The sequence below is a fragment of the Phalaenopsis equestris genome, unplaced genomic scaffold (assembly GCF_001263595.1).
Source record: "Phalaenopsis equestris unplaced genomic scaffold, ASM126359v1 Scaffold000455, whole genome shotgun sequence".
In the NCBI taxonomy this organism is placed as follows: domain Eukaryota; kingdom Viridiplantae; phylum Streptophyta; class Magnoliopsida; order Asparagales; family Orchidaceae; genus Phalaenopsis; species Phalaenopsis equestris.
In genome coordinates, this window is record NW_018164896.1 from 559812 (window position 1) to 580241 (window position 20430).

Genomic DNA, 20430 nt, shown 5'->3' on the forward strand with positions numbered 1-20430 from the left:
GGTTATTATTGGAAAGAGAATGTGAGAGATCTCCCTACATGAGGGGTAAGAGAGAGTCTTAGCGACAGCCTTTATATGTCAAGGGGACTTCTATTTATAGAGAAATGAAAAAGAGAGAGGGGGGACACATTTATGCTTCTGTTTAAAGGGGAGCAGTGAGTGATATTAGGGTTAGAAAAATTAAGGTTTTCGCAGCATATGTTTAATGACAGTTTTAAGAGTGCTGCCAAAAATATCTATAACAGAATAAAAAGTGTTAGCAAAATGCCTAAAAAAACAAAAAAAAATTAATTTTAATTTTTTTTCCTCTTCCACATTAAGTATCCCGCGCGCTCTATTTCCCGTCCTTCCTCGCCATTGTCGGCCCCGATTGAATACCTAGCCACCAGGCCACACTCCCATGATCGGCCCCCTTCAGATTTTTTGCAAAACCATCACGTAAGTGACCAAAACCTCGCGATACCATCCTTAACAGAGGGAAGGCAACGATAGAATCGCCGCTGACTCCCGACCCTCTTCGGATTTTGCCTAAAGCCATCCCGTTGGTGTTCGATCCCTCGCGATACCGCTGCATTCCTCGCTAACTGTGGGAAGGCAATGTCGGGATTCCCACTGGTTGTGCAACGATGATATCGCCATAGACGTGTGGAGAAAATAATGAAGCCGCAACTCTGGTATGTATGATTTTTCTCCTGCTATCCATTTTTTTTTCTCTTTTTTATTTCTTTTAAAGCCATGTGTTGCAAGTTCGAAAACTAGTTGGATGCATCTGTCAATCTTGAAGGTTTGAAGGAAACATTTGTCCAATATTTATGTTTGAAACTAATTTTGGGAATCACTTTAGAAAACAATAAACATCACAAAAATTTATATATCTATTAAAAGATCAGGAATTGAAGTATTTAGTCAAAAGTTATTGATTCATCATACCACATTGAAATAATATTCTTGAAATATGTTGTTGAGTCTTTAATTACCGCTCATTAAATTATTATTTCTCCCCCTAAAGAATAAAATTTAATAAATATTCAAGGCTTTTTTTTTCTTATGTTGTATTATATTTTATGACATCATTTCCTATTTTGTATGCCTAATCATAGGAAAAAGTTATTGAAATTAAAATATTTTTCATACATTAGTACTTTTCACTTCAGACTAGTAAAAGTATTTATGTTTATTAATTCAATTGAAACTTTAATTTTGGAGGCAAAAAAATAATGTAAAAAATGTTAATTAACTTCTTCATTCTGATTTTTAAAGGTCAATTAAGGTGCACAAAGTGCATTTGTTGTTATTCTGGCTAACTTACCTCACAAATGGAGCAAGTATATAATTCTTCGCAGATCCAACAGCAAATTTGCCTTTCTTAGTAATTTGTTATGCTTTCTAACTTTTCATAAGAATTAAATTGTGTTCTTATTCAAGAAAAGCTGTGGTTTTTTTGAATCTATAGTGAGAACTTCAGTTATAACATACTTGTGCTGCAATTTTGAAACCAATTTTGAGAGCGATTTTTAAGTAGTTTTTTTTTTATTCTATAGTGAGAACTTGAGTTATAACATACATAATTTGATGATTCAGAACATTCTTAATGGAAATATCAATACAAAACTGAAATGCAATAAATTACAAGTGGTTTTAGATGCGAGGTGAAGTCTCAACCGTTGCTCTACTTTCAAATGTACATAAGAATGGCTAGTTTTCTAATAGTTATAAGTTTATTTTTTATCCTTTCTTTTCCATTGCTGCTGTTGGCTTTGCTATAAATGAAGATGACACTGTAAAACAATTTTAGCTTACATACCTATTGATGAAAATTAAGGAATTAGTTCAACTCGTGGACTTGTATAAAAGGTTGTTTCTAGAGGTGTGTCCTGCAGGGGTTAACTATTGATGAAAATTAAGGAATTAGTTCAACTCGTGAGTCCTACAGGTGTGTCCTACAGGGGTTACAATGGTAGATCAGATAATTTACATTGTACACCAACACATCCTGAGTCAATGGACGAAGATCACAATGATACTATGAAACCCTCTCAATCATCATATCATAATTCTGGACAACAGTCTCATCGCACAAATATTGAGACCTTACATATTTGGAACTATTTCTATTTTGCAATTTTTCTCGTCCCCATAAAGGGCATACACATTTTCGAATGAACTTTTATAGAGCAAGCAACAACTGTACAAGTGACGGCTCTCTATTCGTCTTGGTGCTCCTTACCCCTACCTAAAAGTAAACAATATAGAGTGAGCAACAACAGGCTGAACGAAATAAGCAAGGTTAAAATAAGATTTTATCCACAAAAAAGAAAGTGCATGCTCGTAAGTAACTGTACATATCGATGCACAAGACATAACATGCTAGAATCATAAAACATATCTACATGAAAAATAGATAGTGTGAAAAATCATAAATGTTATATAAAATTTGTATGTTATTCATTCATGTGTAGTCATCAACATGTAATTATAAGCATGACCATAACAATGTTATTATAGCCATATCATAGCAATGTTACCTGTGTAATGTTTAGGCCTCAACTATTTTTATGTCCTATCATATCAAGGGTTTTCACCCTGCCCCAAAAGCTATGTTAACTATTAATACAGGTTGGGTCTCCAAACATAGCAATCATCAATAATTCTCTGATACAAATGATTCTCTATGTTTTCACCATCTGATCACAACAGTTCCCAGAATTTCATCATTGCCTGAAAACTAGCAGTCATAAATACCACATTTCTGTATAGAGTACTTATAAGTACTCATGTAATAGTCTACCATAACATCACTTGTGACATTTAAGTCATCATTTATGTATCAAACATTGATCACAAACATTTCAAATATCATGCATGAATCTTAACAAATGAAAACTTACAAATAATAATTTCATAAGCATATCCATCTGTATCATAGCATATCATAACATCAAATGTATCACATGTAAAACCAATTTACATATATAAATTCAATGCAAGTATCCATCCACAGTATAGAAGAAATTTTAGAAGTATCAATGTCACAATGACAATAAAACTTAGAGATAATTAATTTTTTAAAGTTAACATGAGATTATTTCACATGACTAGACGAAACAGCCCTACAATGAGTTCCCACACGCTCATCTCAAGCTCTCCACCTCGTATGAATAACTTGAAAATTGTAGACATGGTAGGAATTCATGAATTTTAGGCTCATAAAGTGATTTATCCCAAACCTTAACTCATTTGCCAAAACATACTTCAAACAGGTTTCCTAACATAAATATTCCCTTGAAATACCATCTTTTCCTCTTCCCCCTTCTTCATATTCACTTAATCCTGCTTTCTTCTCATTGATTTTGTGCTGAAATCCCTTATGGAAAACCACAAACCAAGTTTGACACTTTCAATGCAAATTTATTTTATGTTATGTCTACCAAAAACAAAATAAATACACAAATTCATGACAGACATCAAAATTGAAATAAGCGAAAGAAAATGAATTTCTATAATATCGCTAAGGAGGGTTTCATACTTATCATTTCTCTCTGAAGTTTCGGATTATAGCTTGCGACTATTGGACCTGCTGTCAATTTGTGCATGGTGTAGTGCAGGATCGTACCGGGTTCGTGGGATACATACTGTCCAACGAATCTAAACAGGGGAGGTAGGGGAAAATAAATAAATGTTGCATTTTATCTCACCCTCCCTTTTCCCCCAATCTTTCAATCAAAACTAGGCTGATGCATGCGTGAATAAGGAGTGGGAGACTCGGCTAGCTACAATGCATATGCGAATTAAGGAAGGAATTAGGATTAAATAACATTTAAATTAAGTTATTAAACAAATACTTTTTGAATTTCATCTCTCTCAATCCATTCAAATTTAATATATAGTGTTTTATATTAAATTGATTGTTTTGATGTGTAGAATTTTTATAAAAATAATTTGGTTAAATACTAAGGAGTACAGAATTTGTGGTACATTTTAAAAATTGTTGAACTTTACCTAAGTTTCAAAATTTTGGGTGTTACATTATTAACCTATGCTATATTTTAAATATTAGTAGATACATCACTAAATGCAAATTATGATGAGTGAAATGCAAAAAAGTAGAGAAATTCAAAACACAATAAAGTTCATTCATTGATTTAAATTTTAACTATAAATTCAAAAGCAATGTGTCATAGCCTATTATAATTTTACAATTCACAAATACAAAGCATTTCATTTCAACAAATTATAAAAGTACACACAAATTACAATAAGAAGATAACAAAAAGGAAAGTAAAACTAGGAAATCCAATGAATTTGTAATGAAATTGTCCTTCCCAAGTACTCTTCCTCCTCTTTTTGTCTCTTGGCTCCAATAGGCACTCACACATTATTACACTCACTCTAGCTCTCATTCTCTACTCTCATATATCTTTCAACCTTATTTGTCACTCTAGGACATCAAGTTAAGTAAGTCTATGCACTATAATTGTCCTCCCCACCCCCTTTTCAAAATTTGAATTTCAACACGAGGTCTTTATCATTTGATTCTTTTATTTATTTTAGAGTCAAAGATGTTGTGGCACTCCAAATGGTTGCACTAATGTGTTGAATTTGAGTGTCTGGGCTTTAAGCACGTTGAAAACTTCATGTTAGGAGATCTCTGTATGACACGTAGGCATTGGGCATAAAGTTGAGGCGCTCTAGTAAAATTCACCAAAATCTTCTTGATTTTTCCTTAGAGATCGTCATACACATAAACATACATTTTTATGCATTATTTTTCTCACTCAACACGTATAAACAATCAAGATGCTACTAAGAAGTTGAAATTGAATGACAGTGTTGAATGAGAATACAAATTGTTTTAGATGATCTGAATAAATTGCAAACCAATATTTTGGGGTTTATTTTTGGTCTTAGAATGTTTTCGAATGATGAACTTTGAATATTGAGGGCATTTAAAACTTTGAAATTAGGAGTGAGCATAAGGGGTGATGTAGGTGAAGCTATGGGGGAGTTTTGTGAGTTGGTTATCTAAACTATGGTAAGAAAAGATATCCACATTGAGCACAACATGAGAGGAGACATCAGTTTTGTTAGAGATGGGATAATGCTGTTTGTAGCTTTTTCACGTTAAAGATGCATCAAATAAACTTGAGAACTAAATTGTGAACAAATAAGGGCGTAGCTAGGATAGACATTATCAACCAAAAAATTTAAGTATGAATGTGAGTGTGATCTATGACAAATGAGCTGCTATGTGATTTGTTTTCCATGCTTATCTATGGAAAATTATTATGATATAGGAAGCAATTAAAAGTGCACGCCCATAACTATTGAGATAGTGAGCGCTCTATCATCAATGTTACGCTATTTCAATAAGATGATAATGTTTGTGTTTAACAATGTCATTTTATTTAGGAATATAGGGACAATTGTATTAATGAAGGACACCCCAATGAGAGAGCAAAGGTTGAATACTAGAATTAGTATACTTACGACTACCTCCATCAGAGTAAAATTCTGAGCAAATTATTGATTTGTCTTTCTGCCAATTTTAAAAAAGTAATGAATTTAAATTCAATTTTAGATTTCTTTTTTCAAACATAATTTCATACAAAAGCAGGCAAAGCTTTCTAAATTTGAAAGGATCTTAATACTTTCATGACAAAACATGTGTTTTACAATTAGACTCTCTTATTGACCTTGACATATTCAATGCAATAGTAGAAAATTTCATATTTAACTTTATGTTAGAGCCAAAAAATAGCTATCTATATGAAACATATTTGCATCATTGATCTTGAATAATCTCTAACTTTCATGATAATTAATTGCACATGCCAATCATGCATTTCACCATGGATGAGATGAAGTGATTAAAATGATAAAGATTTTGAAGAAAAATAATGATTTCATCATTAGTCATTCTTCAAAAATATTTGTTCGTACGTATGAAATTTATCATAGTAAATTAGAGATATTTCTCGTTGTGATAGACAATTTTATTATGTAAATAAAATAATATAAAATAATCAAATTTTCACTATATTTTTTCTTAAATATTGTTTAAAAGGATTTATTGGAGGGGGGAAAAATTATAAAATGAATTAGTCATTAATAATTGGTAATTTATTTTAATATAAAAAAAATTATGATGATCATTTATTAAATTGTTAAATTGGTCTTATATCGGTCCCTGATTTCCTATAATCTGTATAAACCCTTCGCGGCCTTCCAGCATCAGCGGATTCGTCTCCAACAATTCAAGTATTTTGAATCGAGAGGTTTATATTCAGGGAATCTGGACGAGGGAGGGAGGGAGGGTGGCGGCAGTCGTACAGCATGGGCTCTTCTAAGCGCACAATTTCCCAGCAAGCATTCGAGGCTATGGTGGCTGAGAACATGGAAGATCTCGGTATGGATCCCGATGAGGCCCTCCAAGATGCCCTTCAAACTCTAACTCTCCAGGGCGTCGACCTCTCCGGTCAGCATATCTTCTCTTTCCTTCTATTTGAGTTTGAATGAATGTCACGGCATGAGGCAACTTTGCCAGCCAATTTTTATTTGTTTCTTTGATAATCTCTACTCGCTAAGTCGCCAGTGATAAACCGAATCATTTTTTTCTCCAGCAATTTGTTCTGAATTGGAGTGTGAGAAAATTCTTTAGATTTTGGGTTTAAAGTTTGCACATAATGTGGTTGACGCCAAACGGATCTTCTCTTACCCCACCTACATAAGGAAATTTTTGTTGTTTTTTATTGCTTACGAAATTATCCATGCACGGTGATGTACCATCCATCGAGTGCATGAGTTTTGCCTGTTTTTATGGTCATCTTAAATGGATTATGTTTTTGATGATCTTTCCTTCTACAAGTGTTCAGGGATTATTAAGTGTGTTCCTGGAGTAACTAGTGCAAAGGATGACCCTGTCATGCAATTGCTGGACGGCATTAGGAGCACGTTTTTGTCAAAATTGGAAGACAGAAAGGGTGGTGTGCTTGACGAGACTGCGGATCTAGAGGAGATCGCTAGGATGCTTGACAAGCTTTATGATCTGTGCAACGTAGAAGGCAACAATGCTGCCATTGTAACTAAGAACGGAGGGGTGGAACTTCTAACTTCAGTTTGTGGCTTTCTTTACGGTGGATTGGAAAGGCCTCTGGTTTCGGCCTTGAGGGCTTTGAGCTCTATTCTTCAGGGTGAGATGCCTTTAGCTTCTGATTTGTTTAGAAGAAATATCATACATTTGTTATGAAGTATAGCTGTTTGATGGATTTGTTGGTTTTTGTTGCATTTTTGGTACTTCATAATCTGGTATTCTTTAATTTTTATATTCATTTTTTATGTTTGACTGTCTGCTCCTTCATGTCAAGTAGATTATTTTCTTTGAAGGAACACATCCATGATCAGAATTACTGGGAATGTAATGCTATTTAATTTGAAAGCATCATCTTATTAGCTGATCTTTTAAGTTGTTATTATAATTCCGGAGCTATATTTCTCTTGATAAGGTTACAGTACTGCATTCGTTTCAACATAAACTTTAGTTTTATACTTTACAAAGGTTGTTTTATCCCACAGATGTTCAGAGCACTGACACATTTGGTAAAAGTGGCGGCCCTAAAATTGTTGTGGATATTCTTGAAGAAGGCTTCCAAAATGCTAAAATACTAGACAATGGGTTTTCTGTCATTGCTGCTGCTTCTATTGGCAATGAAGTCATCAAGGAATCATTCATGGAACTAAAAGTTGACGAGCTTTTTGTAAAGATTTTTAGAGAACAGAAAAATTGCTGCCCACAAAGCATATATGATGCCATACGCATCCTTTTAACTCCTGATGATAAGAGAGTCGTAGCTTCTCAAGTATGTTTATGCAAATATGTTCAGCCTTTTCTTTTAACAATTTAAATTATGATATATTTCTTTCTATATTTACATGCTCATCTATTGCTTTTTAATCTAACACGAAATTAACTTCTTAAAGTTTCCTGGGATCATGATCTATCAGATTACCTTGTTAACCGGCTAGGCACATTCCTTATTTCCATTTAATTAAGTTTTTTGAAAGTTGTTTGAACTTGCCAATAAGAACATTTTGTCGGGATAATGAAAGTGAGTTTAGTTTTTTGTCAGTTAAATGAGTGTGAGATTTGGTTGCTAGTCTCGTAGTATACTACATCAAACAAGCACAGCTTACATGAAAGCATGTGGTTATTTTTCAGATATTTGTCCAATCTTATTTACCAACAATAAACCTCTCACTTCCACGTTTTATACGGAAGCACCACATGTGATGACAATTGGGGCAGCAAAAGAGAAAATCATGCTGGACTTTTGGTACTTTAATTGTTGGAAATGGTAGAATCTAGTGTAGAGAAACAATAAAGTTGCGGGGAAAGAGAAATGAATGAATGCTTCAAGGAGAGGGAAGCAACGGTGAAGAGATGGAAAGATTCTCGTGACTAGGAAATGAAACAAGAAATTGATCCTTATATAGTGGTACTAAAGAGAGACCGTATTTTAGTACCATAATTAACTATCCTCATTACTGCCTTTGACTTGCAATGTGTTATAGCTGCGTTAATATAATGAACAATCTGGTATAATATAAAATAATAAAATGAATACTTTTAAAATGTGCATTACTTTCTAGTATGTTGGATGATGCTAAGATGCACAACTAGCATAAAACAACCTTGAATAATGATGTGATTTTGTTTAGCTTGAATGATTAAGGTTTAGAATATTGAGAAGCTTTTAAAGTGCAAAAAATATATGAGTGATAGTCCATGAAGAAAAAAACATGAAAAAATTGACAGGGGTGAATATGAAAGGTTAATCAAATATGAAGTTATAATACAAACATAAACTTTTGGAGCTTATGAGATTATGTCAAAGACACATAAAATTATTTTTATGTGTAAACTTCAAGATTTCAAGATTAGGATGTCGATAAAGAAGCAAATTTTATGTGGGATAAAGTAACAAACACTGTTAAACAAGTGACAAAAGATGTCTTTGGAGAATCGAAAGAACAAATTTCTATAAATAAAAATAGTTGGTGGCGGAATAATAATGTGCATGAAATATAAAATGTAAGAATTTATGTTACAAAAATTAGTTTAAATGTAAAAACTTAGAGAATTGAGAAAAATATAAAATGATCCGTAGGAAGTCTAAGAGAATAATCTTTGACGCTAAAAACTTTGTTTTTAATGATATTTATAATAGATTAGATACTTAAGAGGTTAATATATATATATAAACTAGCCAAACAAAGAGAGAAGAAATGTAAAGTTTTAACTCAAGTAAAGTGTATTAAAGATGAAAATAAAAAAGTGTTTCTCTTAGAAAAAGACATTTAAAATTGGTGGGTAAATTATTTGATAAATTTTTTAATGAAGTTTCTGAAAAAATGATCCACCTTAGTGATCTTAATATCATAAAAAATAATAAAATATTCCATTTTCACCCTCACATTAGTAAAAAAGAAGTTGAGGAGACTTTAAAGAAAACCTAGGAGATTTGGGAGTTTCTTGACTTACTGAACTCTTTAATATTATTTTAAAAACTAAAAAGATGACTGAGGAGTGGAAAAATGATATTTTGGTCCCCATTTTTAAGAATAAAGGGGGGCGCAAGAGTGTGCAAATTATAGATGAATTAAGTCGATGTGTTGCACTTTAAATTATGGGTGATTGAACATAGGTTAAAAAGTATTAAAAAATTTCTCATAATCAATTTATATTTATGTCGCGCAAGTCTTCTATGGAAGCTATGCATTTATTGAGAGGTTGGATGTAGAAGTTTATAGATAATAAGGAGAATCTGCATATGATTTTTATTGATTTAGAAAAAGCTCACGATAAGGTTTCAAGAGATATCCTTTGGAGAGTTCTAGAGAAGAAAGGAGTTGATATGACATATATTCAAGTCGTTAAAGATATGTATACTAGAGTTGTTAGTTGTGTTCGAACGAAAGGAGGATTGACCAAATATTTTCCTATTTTAGTTTGATTACATCTTATTGTTTTAGTTATGGATGCTCTTACTGGACATTTAGAGGAGGATTTACCTTGGTGTATGCTTTTCGTTTACTGGACATTTAGAGGATGATATCCTTCTCGTGGATAAGACTAGAGAAAAAACTCATGAAAAGCTTGAATTATGGAGGTCTACATTGGAGTCTAAGGACCTTCGTTTGAATAGAACTAAAACAGAATACATGAAATGTAATTTTAGTAGTAGGAGCTCTAATGAAAGTGTTGCAACTATGTGTGATCAAATGATTAAAAACTGTAAACGCTTTGGATATCTCGGGTCTATTGTTCAAACTGATGGTGATATAGATTGGGATGTTATTAGTAGAATTCAAGTTAGTTGGTTGAAGTGGAGGAATGCTTCGGGCCTATTGTGTGATAGAAAAGTACCACTTACCTGAAGGAAAAGTTTTATAAGATGGTTGGGAGACCTGCAATGCTTTATGGCGCCGAATCTTGGCATTTAAAAGTGAAGCATAAAACTAAGTTAAGTGTTGCCGATATGAGAATGCTTAGGTGGGTGAGCGGCTTTACACAGAGACAAAACGCGAAATGAATATATTTGTGATAGGGTTGGTGTAGCTCTAGTGGTGGACAAAATTAGAGAGAGTCGTCTTAGATGGTTCTGGTCACATTAAACGTTGATCATCTGATGATCCGATTAGAAAAGTAGATGTTTTAGATTCGACTTATGTTGAAAAAGGCAAAGGTAGACCTAGAAAGACTTGGGCATATTGTATAAAAAATGATCTTAAGTTATTAGAATTAAATGAAAATATGACCCTCAATAGGATGCAATAGAGAAAAAGGATTCATGTAGCCGACCCCACTTAGTGAGATAAAAGTTTGTTGTTGTTGTTGTTGTATGAGATTATGTGAAAGATTAAATTCAGAGGCATTTTAGAAGTTTCTGTTGTGTTGTTTATCCATGGCGTGGGGAGTTGTGTTATTAATGAAGAAGATGAGGGGAATCAGCCATTGGACTTAGTGGGGGATTTTGTGAAGTATAAAGTGATCATGAGAATATGAAGGGTCAAGCAGACTTTATGCATGACTAAAATGGAGCTTAACCAAGTTTCGACTAAGTTGATCATACTTTTAAGTTCTTTGATCAGAAGTCAAAGATTCAATTGGGAGGTGAGGGTTTGGTTTGATAATGGGTTTGTATTATATTAGCAGATTTGGTGAAGTTTGGACTAATGTGTATTTAAGTATTGGCTAGGGTTGGGGTTGAGACTTAATTTTTTGGAAATTGAAATATTTATAATGGGAATTCAAAGAGGGTGCCTTGAAAATAGTTTTAGGGATAGAGAGGAAAAAAAAATGAACAAATTATATTATTCATGTCTTAAATGAAGAAGTTATGACTAACATTGAGGCAATGTAAAATATATATTTCTATAAAAAAGAGCATAGGTCTAATATTTTGAAAATTTTTCAAAGTTCAAAGTAGAAATAAATTTATAGCGTCCTTAAATTTTGACGGGCATTTTACATAGAGATAAGATCACACCATAACAATTTTAATCAAAATACAATTCTTTTGATATTTTTAAATTTTAAAAGTAAGAATTCATTAAAAAAAACAATTTAGATATCATTTTTTAGCACAAAAAAGTTGAGACCGAATTATAAAAAATTGCTCTAATGTTAAGTTAGAGAAATAAAAAAAAGGTTGGAGAAGAAGCTGATTAGAATGGAGAGATAAAGGTGCCTAACATGAAAGATATTGAGGAGGAAGCTCACAACACACCACTAAAGAACTATTCTCTTCATGCCAGCTACTAATTGTCACTACCACCCAAGGAGAGGGAAAAGCTTGGAGATCCTTGACGGGAGTTCATCCATGAAGGCTTACAAGCTTCTATTCCTCATTTTTCATTCAGCATAATTCAAAGCTTTGGTCAATTATTTATAGTAAGATGTTAAGTAGGGTTCACCTTTACACCTAAGGGTGTGTTTGGGGTGGTTGCTGCTTTTCCAAGAAGTAGGTGTTGTTTGAAAGCTGCTAATGGAAAAATAAGAGTCTATTTGGATAATCTACTGTGCTGCAGTTGTTTCTAATAAAAAAAATACTATTTTGTCTTTATATATGTAATGCATCAGAATAAATGTAGTTTTTCATAATAATTACACTAGAATAACAAAAACAATCTTGCTTCAAAAAAAACTTTATTGGAGTACAAAATACAATAATATATAAAAAAATGATTAATCATTTCATGCATATAATTACAATAACGAGGATCACTAAAATAATCAGCAGTCCTAGAATGATGTTTGTTTTCATTTTTTGACAATCAAGTCTTTAGGATAATCTTCTCTTCATGACAACATCTCCTGATTTGATCACTGTCTGAAGCGTACTCATTCGTGTCATCAATCCAAAGAAGATAATTGCAATATTTAGGTGTCATGTTTTTGGGGGACAACAATAAAATCTCTTCACATAGCTATCTTCTCTTCTTGATTTGTTAATCAATACACTGCATGCCACATAGACAGAATGGTACTCTCGAAATACCTGATGCTCTTGACTCATGTTTCATGTGATTGTAATGCACTATTGCTTCAATTGACAAAAAATTGTAGATATGCGACAAAAACATTAAAAAAATGAAAGTTTTATAATAAAATCAAAGCGTAGGAAGGACACATCAAGAAAACCTTAATACAAAATGCTACAAAGATTTAGAAAATATGCATCCAACAAAACATCTGTAATCTCTTATCTTAACCGGATCATATCATGGACGTCTTCTCCCTCGAATGTATTGTACTCATTCGTACAAAAGTTTATCAGAAAATGAATGTTCGACCCGATTTTGGAATGTTTCCTTAGAAATACAAGTAGGATCTGCATGTAAGGCCTTGAAATCAATATCTTCTCGAGATGAATGTCGTCGTATAAAATTATAGAGTTTTGTTGTAACAAGTACCTTGACATATTTTTTTAAGGAGTGTCGGCACATCTTGGTATGACCCACTTTTTTTTTCCATACTCTGAATGCTCTCTCGATAACCCTCCATAATGACGAGTGTCTCTTGTTGAAGATTTCATTCCTCCCTCCAATTACTTAGTCGTTGTGCTCAAAATCAGGAAGGTGATATCTCATGTGGGGAAATAGTTTCAAGTGGATATCTCAATTCAATGAGTTAATATTTTCTTGAATAAATAACATCATAAGTGCATATCTTAAAATGAAAATTTTCATGCAATGTCTTAAATGTACTAACCTTGGAGAGGAATTAAAAATTTGTATTCACGTTGTCGGGTTGTAAATTTAAACATTTGGCTAATGTGAGCACTTTTTTCCCATCCACCCATCACGAATGTAAAACAAATATTAAAATCACACTACTAAGATATTGTGTAGCAACCCCACCATATGCATTCTTCTCATCATTGCTCACATGTGCATCATGTGTGTCGTCGATTGCTTCAATACATTTCTTTTTATAAAAAACATGTTAGACCATTATTTTTTACTTTTTTTAATGTATTAATGTTAGAATGGGAAGAGATACCAAATACCGTGAAGAACATCATGTATCTCGGATCACTATGAATTTCTTGCGGTGTTTGTGCAAAAAGCTGGGTTTAGGGATTTAACAACGTCGGTAGACAGTTTCACGAGAGATTCAACCCCGATGTCAAAATACGTGCTAATTGTCTCAATGGAGTGTTGGAAATGCTTCGAAGCAGCACGAGTGGGCTTATTGTGTGACATAATAAGAAAAATTAATGACTATAACTTCTCAGGATAACTAAGCTCAATATAATAGTCATCAATCAATTGCAAATCAATTAAAAACTCGCAAATTATCTCCGTGCTTTGAAATTTTGTGAATAAGTGAAAGGACTAGATGCTTGGCAAGGATGGATTTTTTCTCATTGGAAAAGAGGAGCAGAATTGTCTTCAAAAGAAAAATTTTGTTTATGTTGATTGTTTGTGAAATTTTATGAAAGAAATATGAAAGATAGTTGTGCAGAGAGGAAGACTTTTGTTGCATTCAAATCACAAATCACATTCGCAAAGAGTGTGAAGGTGGTGAAGGGGGCTTAACCTTCAGAGAGGATAAAAGGCGAGAAGTCTCAAAGGCCACTAGGTGCCACATGGGGAGACGGTGACAACTTCACAGGTGGGTCAACCGAGTTCTTTGAGAAGTCAAGGTAGAAGGTGCTATACGAAATGGCTTTGATGGAATAGATGATGCTAAAGAAATCTTGACATAGTGCAAAAGAAGAGATCGAGCACAACCACGAACATGAGAAATGTGCAAAATTCAACTCAAAACAAGAGAGAAGAAATGGGTGGTGCGTGGGGCTTTGCTAAGTTTTCTTGGAGATCGATAATGAACAAAACATCGATGTCATGAGAGGTCATCAACAGCATGAGCAACCCATGGAATCGTTTCACCAAAAAACCCTAAAAACCTTGAACATGTGTGAGATAGTCACGAAGAGTTATGCGCATGCAGTGACAAACGTTGGAAATGAAAGCATGTGTCGCAATCACTTGTGCCAGAGCTGTCCAAATTGACACACATCAAAGCCGATCACATCTCCCAGATGTTTACCTAGCTGAACCTTGCTCGGTGAACTTGACCGCAATCAGCTGCCTATGCAGCCAGGGCAAGACAATTGTGCGGCGAGAAAAGAAGCTCAGCCATACGAAATTGGCCGCAACCTCAGGGCACAATATGAAAAACATTAGTACTGATGAACTTCTACTATCATTTGACATTATCTTAAGCATTGTTGTTTGTGTGTGTTTCTGCTTTTGATAAATTTGGTTTAAAATGTTGTTGTTTGGACAAATGTTATTTTCTTTTTGTGGGGTAACTTTTTTGAAGCAATTTTTAGCCATTTCGCCCTTTGCCTAAAAATGGGTCCAAATCAAAAAAAAAAAAGAAAAGAAAAGACATTACAAAAACACCATACATTGTTCCGGAAGCTAAGCAAGCAAAAAAAATAAAAAACCTAGATTTTAAAATTTCATAAACTTTTTTTTTTTAACCCAGCTAATTGTTATCTCATGTGGTTTTAAATTCTTATTTTCATGTATTTTTTTTCTGAACTTCTTTTCAATTTTTTGAATAAATCTATATCATAGATCGTTATACTCTTACATAATAACTGTTTCTTTAAATCTGGCATTTATTACTTTTTAAAGTATTCTTTTCAATTTTTTAGTGTTTATATTTTATCTAAAATCCTGTTATCTTTGCATTTAATGAATCAAATTTGATCAAAAGTTCTACATCTTTTATTTTTTGCCTTGCTTATGCTACAAATCAATACAAACTCAAGTATGTAGCTTATTGGCAATCCATCTTATTACATAAATCATCGAAGATTGTAGGTTTTATTTTGCTTATTATTCCTTTTGCCATATTTATTTCTTATAATCAATCTAAACTCTAGTAATATTTAATAATTCTTTGCCGTTGATAACCTTTTGTACCTTCTAAATTGACCATCAATTCTGTTTATTATTGTATAATTTATTTTTCGACTCATAAATATTTTATGAGAATCTTCTGAATAAAACTAGCCATTTCATCCCATATTAAAAGTTTCTTTGATAATAGCATTTTAGTTTGCCTCTCCCTTAACAACCCATCTTGAAAGATTGATAATTTCTCGTATAAATTTTAAGTAACGAAATTCTGAAATGAGAAGCATTTTGGTTTTTTCTTTCATGCATCATGCTTATTACCGATATGATTATACAAATTGTTCGATATTAGTGTTGACTACTCATTTTGATTTTTTTCTTTTCTTATCAATATTACACATAATTATATGTCTTTTAGCATGACTGAAATTCAAAACCAGGTTTATGGATATGCTAGAAGGTTTGCTAAAGTTGGAATTGCAGATGCTCTTGTTGAAGCACTTCGTGATGGGCTGCGTTCTACTAGTTTTGTTTCAGCATGCATTACTCTGAAAGTTGTTGCTGTCAATGTGAGTTTTTTTGACAATCTTTATTTGAATTGCAAATTTTACAAAATTGTACTGCCCATGGTTACAACTTGCTCATCATTAACACAAAATGACAATACGTGTCACATTCTCAACCTCATTCTAACATTTATGATAGAATTTTTATTTTAATAATTATGCCTTTATATATCGGCATTTAGAAATAAGGTATCCGGTGAGATGAAACTGGAAATATAAGGTACAAATATGTCTGAAATATGATTTGTATTGAATAAATTTCATTCGATGATGTAGAGTTGGCCATGGTATGCATTGCAAATGTTACAGAAATTTTTTTGAATGGGGATAGTTGGAGGGAATTCACTTTCTTTTTAATTAGATTTTTCCCATCTCATTTCTTTATGAGACATAACTCTTGCTCTCATATTTTTTTGACTGAGATGTGAATCTACTCTTTTTATTTAGGAATGATAGAACTTTATTTGTCTACAGGATGAAATTTGCCGTTCAATAGCTGGAAATGGTGGCATTGACATTATTCTTAGATGTATAGATGACTGTGATGAAGCTAGCTTTAAATCGGTTGCTAGAGCCTGTTGTTCTTTGCTATCTAAGGTACTCTTATATCCTTAAGCAAAATTTCATTTTGCCAAGAGCTTATTTAATTGTTTGCAAATAGAAATTATATTTTAGAAAATGATAATTTTTACATAATTTGAGCATGAAATTAAAATTACCCTTTTTGATGAGAATTTGGAGAAGCTTCGTGATGTTTGAAATCATTGTCAGGGTTTAAGCTCACCCAACTAAAAAAGGATTTTAAAATTTTGATAGTTTTTCAAAACATGTTCCTGACTACAAGAAGCCCAATGAGCCCTAAATAGAGAAGTATATTGACTTATTTTAAACTGTGTTCTGCTTTAAGTTGGCAGGGAGTGATGAGAACAAGGGCGCTATTGTACAGAGAGGTGGTCTTGATAAACTAATGAATTTGTCCTTCAGATTTTCAGATGAGCCTTCTATATTGCTTGAGGTACCTTGGCATAATCATTCTATGCTGTTTGTCTTCTGGTTTGCCTAGTGGACATTATTTACATATCTAACACCTAAATCTTACTTTTTCACATTTATACACCCAAATCTTTCATATTACATAAAAAATACAATTACTTTAATTTTTAAAAAGTGAAATACATCTTTTCATACATTGGTAGAGTGTTGCATGTATGTAAAAATTGAAGTTTTGGCATTAGATGTGTAAATACATAGGGTTTGAGTGCTTTGTATGTAAATTATCCAACCTTCTCTTATTAATATAAATCAGTTAATTTATGTTGCAGGTCATGTCAATTATTACCGTGCTTTCATTAAGATCCCCGGCAAATGCTGCACTATCAGTAGAAGCTGGGGCTGGAGATTTAGCAATCCAAGCAATGCAGAAGTTCCCCTCTGAGCATCAATTGCAGAGGCAATCTTGCTTCATGATCCGCAATCTGGTGGTTAGGAATCCTGAAAACCGGTATTTATATTAATATTCATGTTATTCATAATTCATGTTTGTGATGGCTGAAGTACAACTCAGGCTTTGAATTTAATCTTTGGAATTGGGATGGGATGTGAACTGTTATGCTGCAGGATTAATGCAAAATTGATTACCGTTATGTCTTATTTATCTTTACTTTTGGAAATCTAATAAAATTGACATCTTATGATTGTGCACTGGCATTCTAACATAAATATAATTTGATAATTGTCCACCAATATTGTTGAAAGTTTATTTTTTCTATTTTTGTATTGATGTTTGTTGGATAAAAGATGCACACATTAGGTAAGCCTCATTATCTTTAACTTTTATAGGAGAAATATGAATGAAATATATGGAGTAATAGGTCAATTTCATTTCGTGGTAGCTTTCGATGGAAAGGTAGATTTTCGTATTTTAAATTTATTATGGTTTTTGTTTCTAGATTTGTTTCTTTCATTTATAGTGCTGTTTTTTCATGGGGCCATTTACATGCATAGCACACAATTCTTATGTATTTACATATCTCACACCTTAACTTTCATATTTACAGACATAACTCTCAAATCTTTAATACCACATGAAAATTAGTACTATTATCATTGAAAGTGAAATGCATCTTTTCGTGCATAGATTATGAAATTTTAGGTGTGAGATATGTAAATATACATGAATTGTGTGTAAACTTCTTTTTGTCATATGATTCTACCATTTGTGACACCTCTTGTGAATCAGTATTATAGTTCTAATTTGGCATTCTACATTGACAGGATTATTCTTCTTAGCGCCGGCATCGAAGAAGTGATAAGGAAAGCAAAAGGAAGTCACCACACCCAGGAATGCTGCCAGCGCTGCACTGCGGGACTTGGGTTTGGATGATTACAATGCATAGAATTCTACTAAAATTATATTTATTTTTTTGCATCAATATTTCATCGTAGTATAAACTACTTGTGTACTAGTGCTCTTGTTTGATTCTGCTTTTTAGGAAGTTTTGTCTACAAGGCAAACGCCTAGTGTAATCTGTTAATGGGGTGTTTGGTTGAGTTGAATTTGGATGGAAATGAAGTATTTATGCTTAATATATATTTTTTAGGATAATTACATGCAAATCACCCGAAGCATTGATATTTAGAAATTAATCACCCAAGTGATATTTAAAACCAAGTGATATTTAAAACTATTGAATCGACGTATTTATTTATGTCAAGACAAACGATTGAGAATTTGATAAAAAAAAATTATGGGTTGGGCATTTACCATTAATTTTGATATTAGAAAAATGGATGAGGAGGATGGTTGGTTTGTAAATAGCAGGTTCCGGGTGGTCTGTATGAAATTGCCCTTTTTTTGTATGTTTAATCTGAAGCCAAGCCTCCGAAGCATGGGTTGCTTTTTTTGGCGTTTGAGAGAAAGTATTACACAATTTGTGTTCGGAGTCGAATGGTGGCGTCATGTGTCAAGTGGGCCCACCACAATAGATTGAGATTGATTAATGTTAAAATTTGTGAGGTCCACCTGACACGTAGCGACTCACTATTTGACTCCGATGCATCCGGAGTTGCCCTAATATTTTTTCGTTTGAGAGGCCTTCGGAATAGATTCCCGAGCATATTTTTCATAAAATTTATTACCGTTTTTAAAATTAAAAAATATAAAGTAAAGGTATAATTAATTAAAATGTATACTCAGTGTATCCTAGTAAGCTCACTTTTTGTTTTTAGGGATTAATTGGCTTGTTTTTCTAGGACTCATCTATAGGCGTAATGCGTAATAACTGTGATTTAAGATATTATTTTATGGTTATTGTTTTATAGGACTAATGTGATTGTTTGAAGTTATAAAATATATTTTGAAAACTAATGGGGTAATTGAATTTTATAATTTAGTACGATGAGTTTAGAAAATAATATTAATTTTTAAATTTTTAAATTTGTAGAACTTAAAAATAAAAACCTGCTTAATGTGATGGTCTTTTTTTAGCATAAATATGAGAATAAATGATCAATGTAGAACACTGGATTTTGAATTTAAGCCATCAAAAATGCTAATTAAAGATTCTAAATAGGAAAAAAAGTTGTCATTGATGAGTTTAATAAATATAATATATGAGAAATTAATTAAAATTTATATCATGTTAATTGTAAAGTGAGTTTCATAGTTTTTATATTCTTCATAATTCAAAATTTAATAAGGATATCTTAAGGTCTTTTTTTAATCAAAATATCAACCCCTATATCATTGTTTTAACATGGCAATTGCACTCGTCTAACTCAATATAGCAAGTTTAATTTGGAGTGATGCATATGATTCCTACTAAGGACTCTCGTTGGTATGAAAATTTTACATCCGGACTTTGGATGTCTGGACAACGGCCCAGATGCAGCAAGGAGGGTGGATGTCCGATTTCTTCCCACCTCCACTGCATCCGGGCCGTTGTCTAGACATTTGCAGTCCGGATGTAAAATTTTTTCCTTGTTAGTCTGCTTATTTAAGAAAGTTCAAACATGGTAAAAAAAAAAAGATGACGACTCATAAGGTGTGTCGATATGATTATCAAAAGGACAATTTTAAAAAATAAATATTTTCTTAATATATATTAACATTTTCAATATTTTAATTCCAAAATTTAGAAATGGGCATAGTTGCCGGCAGGACCGACGACTAAATGTGGATGTGATAGTTGAGTCATGTGGGTTATATGCAACAAATATTAGTGAAGGTTAAAATGCTACAAATTCATCATTGGTTGACTCCTCCCAGAGGCCACATAGATTTAAGAGTTCCAGTGGATTCTTTCACAACAACACTAGCAAGGAATTCTACTCTAAATTTTAAGTGGAAAAATAGGAAAGAAAAGAAGTATGTAGGGCAATTGGTAGATTTTGTTACTAAGCCAGATTGATATTGAATGTTGCCAATGAC

The 20430-nt window shown here is 32.7% G+C and overlaps 1 protein-coding gene across 1 annotated transcript; it reads left to right on the forward strand.

Annotated features, from left to right (window-relative positions):
• The first annotated feature begins 315 nt into the window (after positions 1–315).
• Positions 316–18557, forward strand: LOC110027856 (armadillo repeat-containing protein 6). The gene is given in 10 exon segments (XM_020729470.1): positions 316–674; positions 6288–6475; positions 6873–7190; positions 7573–7856; positions 15876–16004; positions 16476–16598; positions 16909–17016; positions 17324–17502; positions 18276–18338; positions 18340–18557. Coding segments are annotated over 10 exon segments (1467 nt in total). The 5' UTR covers positions 316–657; the 3' UTR covers positions 18398–18557.
• Positions 18558–20430: the final 1873 nt, after the last annotated feature.